This window comes from Ctenocephalides felis, unplaced genomic scaffold (assembly GCF_003426905.1).
Source record: "Ctenocephalides felis isolate EL2017-DRISC unplaced genomic scaffold, ASM342690v1 CF-g0.4_SCAFFOLD_00845, whole genome shotgun sequence".
In the NCBI taxonomy this organism is placed as follows: Eukaryota; Metazoa; Arthropoda; class Insecta; order Siphonaptera; family Pulicidae; genus Ctenocephalides; species Ctenocephalides felis.
In genome coordinates, this window is record NW_020536999.1 from 71,450,642 (window position 1) to 71,458,425 (window position 7,784).

A 7,784-nucleotide genomic window follows, 5' to 3' on the forward strand; every position below is an offset into this window, starting at 1 on the left:
CGGTAGCAATATTTCTTCCTGGTATATTCTTTTTTGTTCAATCAATGAATCATTTTCTTTCACTGTATTACACATTTTATTATTAGACTTATTCTTTTTCTATAATTCTGCGCAGTGCTTGCTTGCTTTTCCATTTCCGGATTCTTACGGTCCGAAACATTCTAAATAGTTTAGATAGATATCAAAAAAAATGCTTTATATTTTCAGATTCTTATACATTCAAGTGAGGAAAACTGCTCAACAGTTAGCAAACGGCATTATAATATATTCTGGTATAATTCTTATAAGAGGTGGTTCGTGCTTATTAATCCATAAAATACTTGAAATCTTTTTAAATTAAAATTAGAATGAGCGATTGTTTTTACTCTCAATCAATAATAAAACAGCAATAAATGAACTTTGAATAACTTAATGGCTTCAAATATAAAATATATCAACTCAATCCATCTTGAAACATATACAAAATAAAATTAACCAATACACGAAAGGAACAAGATGAGCTTTCAAAATAATATAATTGGTAGTGAAAAGTAGTTTCTCACTTACCATGTCTTGTGTTCTACTATTGAGTTTTTATTTACTGATACAAACGCTATCAGTATCTTTTATCACCTACGTTTTCTGAAAACGATAAAAACGATATTTTTTAAATCACTGTCTTCCGTTAAATCAAATATGATCCAGATTATTGTTACTATAGAAAAATAGTGCTAATTTTTTTTTAATAGCAATCATTTACAATGTTATTACATATTTTGTCAGTTTGCAGGTTTTTCATCCGACTCTTTGGCCGAAAGAATGACAGACTGTCAAGCGAAAGTCCTCGTAACTGCTGATGGAGCATGGCGAGGTGAGAAACCATTACATTTGAAAGCTCTTTGTGACGTAGCTATGGAAAAAGCCGAAAAGCTGGGCCATCGCGTTCAAAAATGTGTGGTTGTCGCTCATCTGAAACGTGTCACTCCTGGAACCAGCGAGGAGATCAATGGAGTCGAGGTAATTTCATTGTTAAGCCCATCAGTTATAAGAAACACAATTGTAGCATTTTTGATCCTGGATTTGAAATTACTTAAATACCGTTTATGTTTTAATATTTAAATTTCTTTACCTTTTTTTTCCTAAATACAGACTCCTATGACAGATGGCCGCGACCATTGGTGGCATGAGGAAATGGACGAAGTTGAACCAGCATGTTACCCAGAATGGATGGCTGCTGAGGATCCATTGTTCATGCTTTATACAAGCGGTAATTTTACATACGCTTTAAAAATTTGAACTTTAAAAATTAAAACAATGCATTATCCAATTTATGTATATCTCTATTGCAAGGCTCCACTGGTAAACCGAAAGGGGTTCTACATACTACAGGTGGTTATCTATTGTATGCTGCCACCACATTTAAAATGGTTTTTGACTACAAGCCCGATGACATCTACTGGTGCACTGCTGATGTAGGATGGATTACTGGACATTCGTATGTTGTCTATGGACCATTAGCTAATGGCGCCACCTCCGTTATGGTCAGTCATTGGTGCTATCATAAATATCTCTTTAATTGATAATCTTAGTGAATTCCACTTAGTAATTAACGTAATAGATCATTTTGGTGTCACTCACAATGATCCTCAAATTGAAAATGCAAGTGACAGTCGTTATAACAGCTAAACTATACAGATTTTTAGATTGGGTCCAAAAGGATAAAAGTGAAGTATGATTGTTTGAGTAAGTTCAGTCGCTTTCGGTCAATGCCTTACATTTAGAGTAAAGATTAAACACAAAAAAACTCTAACTTAACTCAGACAAAATACGAAAAAAAGGAGAAGAAAAAATCAATATATAATAAAAAGAATTCTTGTTAACTATGTTTAAGCAATTATGTTTTGTAATATACTGTTTTATTTCTGTCATAAGTTTTGTTAACTTAGCTGAGGAGAAGTATATCATCAAGAAATCCGATTCGTTAATTTTATGTTTTCTCGACATTTCTAGAAATTCTGAATCGAATGAGACCAAATTTGGGAATATTTGGTATGTGGTTGCGCGTGCGTGAGTCAATTTTTGACCCATTCATTGACGTCGTCTCAAAAACGATTGGACCAATCTTAAAATTTTGAAAGCCATTCGATGTAACTCTATAAAAACTAGCGTTTGTCAGGTTTGCACGACAATAGGCCGAGCCGTTTCTTTGTACCGTAGCTTCCCTTATTCATTACATTTTATATAGTGCTGTATTTAAAATATCAACTTTATAACAAAAGAGCATTTCTCACACTTTCGAGATGATTTAATAAATATGAATATTATCTTATATATAAAAATGGATCGCAAATGTGTTGGTAACGCATAACTCAACAACGCCTGGACCAATTTGGCCAATTCTTTTTTTAATGTTCGTTGAAGTCCAGGTGTTTTGTTACGGCGAGAAAAAAACGAATAATTGCCGGGAAAACCCTAAAAACTTTTCTTCTTTAATCGAGTAGGCACGCAATTTGTAAAAAAAACAATGATCATTCATGACATTTTGTGTAGTTTTTGATACTAATTTTGAATATATTTATTAAACATAGAAATATCTTTCTATTAATCAAGCTATAGGCACCAAAAACATTGATGTAAATTAATAAATTTAAACAAGAACAATTACAGGTGAAATAGTTGATTCGGCAACTAACCAAGACGATCCACCGGAGTTTTTAAACTCGCTGGATTTGCTAGATTGTCACCTCACATCTTCATAAGGTATCGAAATTATAATTTGCGAAATTCGACCAACTATATTCAAAGGATAGCATAAAGTTGTTCTCGCACCATGCATCCCAATGCGTTTCCAGTGCGTTTATGGTCATTAAGTGTTTTGTGGTATTAATTTAGAAACATGTTCTCACATGGAAAATTGTATGTTTTTGTTCCCGTATTGGAAAACTCAGATTTGTTTGTCTATGCGCCAGTTAATCAAACAAAAAACATCGTCATCACACAGCACTTTTTACAGGTTAAAATTACTTACTTTAAATGCTATAGATTATTATTTTTAATTCACATTATACTAAAGACGTAGGCACAAAACACCGCCACATTACAATTTTTTTTGACAGGACGAAGTCTGTCGTATTTCCAATAATATGAGACTTTTTTTCCACGCCAAATCGTCACAACTAAATTTACCCTATTACAAGCTTGTTTTGTTAATAATCTGTAAATTCTTAACTTTAGAATCACATAGATTTCATCGAAAATATGCAGTTCTGTGTTTTTCGGTCATTTTTAACTTCTCCTAGGGTAGTTAACTTTCCGTAGGATAAGTTATGGTAATCGAAAAAAATCGAAAATGAATATTTTTGCATATCTTCACGTTTTGAAGGTTTCTGAATATTTTAGCATACTTTAGAAAAAAATTGATGTGTTGTGTATGTTTGTATACAAATTTCGTCCACGAATTTGGACGCATGAATCAACCGATTTGAATGATTCAAAAAGCATTTGATTCCTATTAATAAGAAGACGTACTGATTAGTTTTTGGTGAAGTTTAGCCGTTTCGAAGATACGTGCGAAATGTGCCACAAATAGTAATTTAGTTTTTGAGAGAACGGAGTACCCGATTTGAATGATTAAACTAGTGGTGTATGGCATCGTGCCTTAAGGCAAATTGCTGGAACTTCCCGTACGTAATTAAAAAAAATCTTGGTACGGAACCAAAAAAAAATTACACAAAATGTGTACACTTTGATAATATCTCTATAAATATCTGATAATTTGATGTAAATATGTCCAATAAATATTTTTGGCCGCTAAATGACATTTTTGTTCCATAAATTGTCGACGAAAATTTCTATCCGCACTCACACCCACATATACACATACACATACACACTCACATAAACATCCATTTTTTCTAATGGTATGCCAGAATATTCAGAAACCTTTGAAACGTAAAGATATATAAAAAAAATTATTTTCGATTTTTTTGCGATTACTATAACTTGACTGAAGCACATGGTCAAAAATATTCATTTAAAGTATATAAGTGAACTTTAAAACTTTAGCTAGAATTAAAATCAAATCTGAATAACTACAAAAAAAGAAAAAAATGAATGAAATTTTTTTCTTCAAAAGCAATTGTTTTGTCAACACAAGCTGAAAGTTTTTTGAATCATTCAAATCGGATGCTCCGATCTCTCAAAACTCGATTTCTATTTTCTGCACTCTTTGCTTTGTATCTCTGAAACGGTTGGACCTGCCTTTGTCAAAAACTAATCAGCAAATCTCCTTATCGATAGGAATCGAATGTTTTTTGAACCATTCAAATCGGTTGATCCGTGCGCCCGAAAACGTCACCGAAATATTGTATCCATACATACATACACACACATCATTTTTTTCCAGTATGACATTAAAATGTTCAGAAACCTTCAAAACGTCGAAAAATGCAAAACTTTTCATTTTCGATTTTCGGCCCGTTACAATAACTTACCTTACGGGAAGTTAATAAATTAATAAACAAAGAAATAATTAAATAAAATAATATTAAATAAAATAAAAATCGATGAATAAATCTAATGATTAAATTAACAAAAAATGAAATAAACAAGCGAGACGGTTCACCCGCATGATTAGCGATTATATCCAAAACCTTTAGGGATTGCCAGATAATAAAGTATTGTCTGATTCTTACAAATGTCATCTGGCGACATCTAACAAGAATTTGGCGCGAACATATATTATTACAAATACTTTCAGTAACTTTCATAATTTTTGCTATCTTGTTATATCTGAGCAAATCAAATGTAAATCATAAATAAATCAAGTTATCTCCAGAACATTAACAATCGTCATTTCATTTCGAATTCAATTTCAAAACAATAGTTGCCTCCAAAATTACACAAAATTGAAAAAGTGCTACCGTATAGCTGCTTAGATTGGCGGCATTTTCACATTTTTCAATAGTTTTCACAAAATTGTAAAAATGCTCCAGTACATAAACAGTCTATACGCACTTGGGTAAACATTTGTACCAGAAGGGTGCTTAGACTGTGCTTAGCCTGGGTGATTTTTTGAATTTTTAATCCAAAATTACAAAAAATATTTTTCGAAAAAAAAATTAGAAACTAAAATTTTTTTTGCAAAAGCAATTATTTTGTTGAAACAAGCAGAAAGTTTTTTGAATCATTTAAATCGGGCGCTTAGGTCTCTCAAAAACTGCCATTTTTTAACATTTAGCTCTGTATCTCCGAAACCGCTGGGCCTACCTTTTCCGAAACTAATAACCACTTTTCCCCGTCATTACGCACTGAATGTTTTTTGAATTATACAAATCGGATGATCCGTTCTCTCAAAAACTCAAATTCTATTTTCTGCACTCTTTGCTCCATATCTCCGTAACGGCTGGTCCTACCTTTGCCAAAAACTAATCAGCACATCTTCCTATTAATAGGAATCGAATGTTTTTAGAAACCATTCAAATCGATTGATCCGTGCGCCCGAAAACGTGGACGAAAAAATGCGGACATACAAAACACACACACACACACATCCATTTTTTCTGAGATATGCCAAGATGTTCAGAAACCTTCAAAACGTCGAGAAATGCAAAAATTTTCATTTTCGATTTTCGGCCCATTACTATAACTACCCCACGGGAAGTTAAAAAACATTTCACTTATATTGATAAAATATTTGGTATGGCAGGTCTAGCAGAAGATACAGAAGAAAAAGTAAAATAATGATATTTGGCCGTCAAAAATGATCATTAGACATATGCACATCAAGTTATTAGATATTTGATAAAAAATTTTAAAATGTGTACTAATTTTGTTACAATTTTGTTGGGTTTCGTACCAAGATTTTCTAAGCAATTTTTTTATAATTCAAATATTCAATAACGCAAAGTACCAGCAATTTGCCTTAAGGCACCTCGAGTGGAAATTTATTACGGCAAGCCCTAACACAGGTCCGGCCCCTATTATATAGGGCTGTACTCCGGCGTCCGTATTACGGAATTTAGTGCGTGGCCCTCATAGGAGCCACATATGAGCGGCCCTAATATGGTAATTTGAATAGGGTCCATAAAAGGCATGCCTGAATTCTGCCCTAACACGGATTGCCCTGTATTACCCCTATAACGTATAGCCCATAATATGATGATATGGGCCGTATTGGGAATTCATTACTAGAACGCTAATACGGCTTTCCTATTATTGAGACCGGCCGTATTTACGTATTACGATTTATTAAATTTTGTTAAAACAGAAACAATAGTACACATTTATTTAGGACAATTTCAGATTAAAGAAAAACAACTAAGCAAAAGAAAAGAAGAGTATTTTCCATTTTGAGCAATTTAAAGTTAATACAAATTTACAATACTCAATACGAGTTTAAATATTCAATTTATTTTTCTGATTAATTTTTTATTTAATTATTGTGATCAATATTGAATATTGAATATTTTAATGGATCATATTATTTATTTTAATAAATATTAATATTCAATTGATTTTTATGTTGTGATTGTGATTTATAATTTAATAAACTTACACGTGTCGAACTGATAATTTTATCAGTTCGACACGTGTAAGTTCGTTATCTAAACTAAACAATAGACACACTCATAACGCGCAACATAGATCCATTCATAAAATCGAACAGCTTCATATCAATCATGATATGTATTTGGCTATTCTCTAATGCTCTCACTGCCTTGAAGGCGAAGAAGTTATCAGTTTTCGGGAAGCACGAGACGATTTAGTATTACGTTCAAAACTGTAGAATATTTTCAATCTATACGAAAATAAGTTGTCAGTATTTATTTATAAGAAATTAATCAGTTTTGTGTATTAAATAATATAAAAAAATAACAGTATCTCTCGCGCTCGCTTGTCACGTACGCCGTTTTGCTTGTGTTTTTTTCATATGAATTTTGTGAGATATTTCCGAGAAGTGGATATTATTTAGAGAATGAATACATTATTAATCACAGTCAGTGTTATTTATTTGTGTTCGTGAAGTTGATTTCTTCCTCAGAATCCTATTACGAGCGATCTGAGAAGTCCAGCTAAGAGCGAAATGTATTTTTCAATAATACAACAAACGTATGACATTTCTCAACAAATTACCAATACGTCAAGTAAGTTAAAATTTCTTGAAAATTAATACCTTATTGAGAATGCACGAGAACAATGCATAAAATTAAGTGACGAAATTAACAAATTAAGACATTTCCGAGTTTTGTACCTGAGTATACCGACATAAGAGCCTTGGAAACTTTGTACGCAAAGATCAAGCATGTAGAAAAATGTTAGATAATCAAAATATGTATAATTCGTCAATACCGGACAATGTTCCTAAACATCATTTACCATCTATAAAAATTCCCAAATTTTCCGGTGATTTACAACAATGGCCTTTATTTTATGAAACTTACAAAGGATTAATACATGAAAATACAGTATTAGATAACGTATCCAAATTTCATTTTTTAAAGGTGCGTTAGGGGGTCCGCCATTAAAATTGTTTCAGTCCATATTACCAACTGCGAATAATTATGAAATTTTATGGGAAGGACACCTGAAGAAGTACCAGAATAAACGATATTTAGCTACCACTTACTTTAAACACCTTTTTATCGTTCAAAACCATGACATCTTCACAAATAAATTCATTTCTCGAGCAATTCGATACAGCTGTGCAAGCCCTTTCACAATTAAACATTCAAGATTAATTTGACTTCATATAACCTCTATGGCACTCTCAAACTCGATCCCGCTTTGCAAAAAAAATTTGAACA

At 32.2% G+C, this 7,784-nt stretch overlaps 1 protein-coding gene across 1 annotated transcript in view; it reads left to right on the forward strand.

Moving 5' to 3' along the window:
- Positions 1–1,714, forward strand: part of LOC113388213 (acetyl-coenzyme A synthetase-like) — a 46,958-nt gene extending 45,244 nt beyond the window's left edge. Inside the window, exons 3-6 of the mRNA XM_026625617.1 lie at positions 763–996; positions 1,129–1,246; positions 1,330–1,520; positions 1,598–1,714. Of these exons, the coding sequence (XP_026481402.1) occupies positions 763–996; positions 1,129–1,246; positions 1,330–1,520; positions 1,598–1,714 (660 nt within the window). The remainder of the gene's footprint in view (positions 1–762; positions 997–1,128; positions 1,247–1,329; positions 1,521–1,597) is intronic.
- Positions 1,715–7,784: the final 6,070 nt, after the last annotated feature.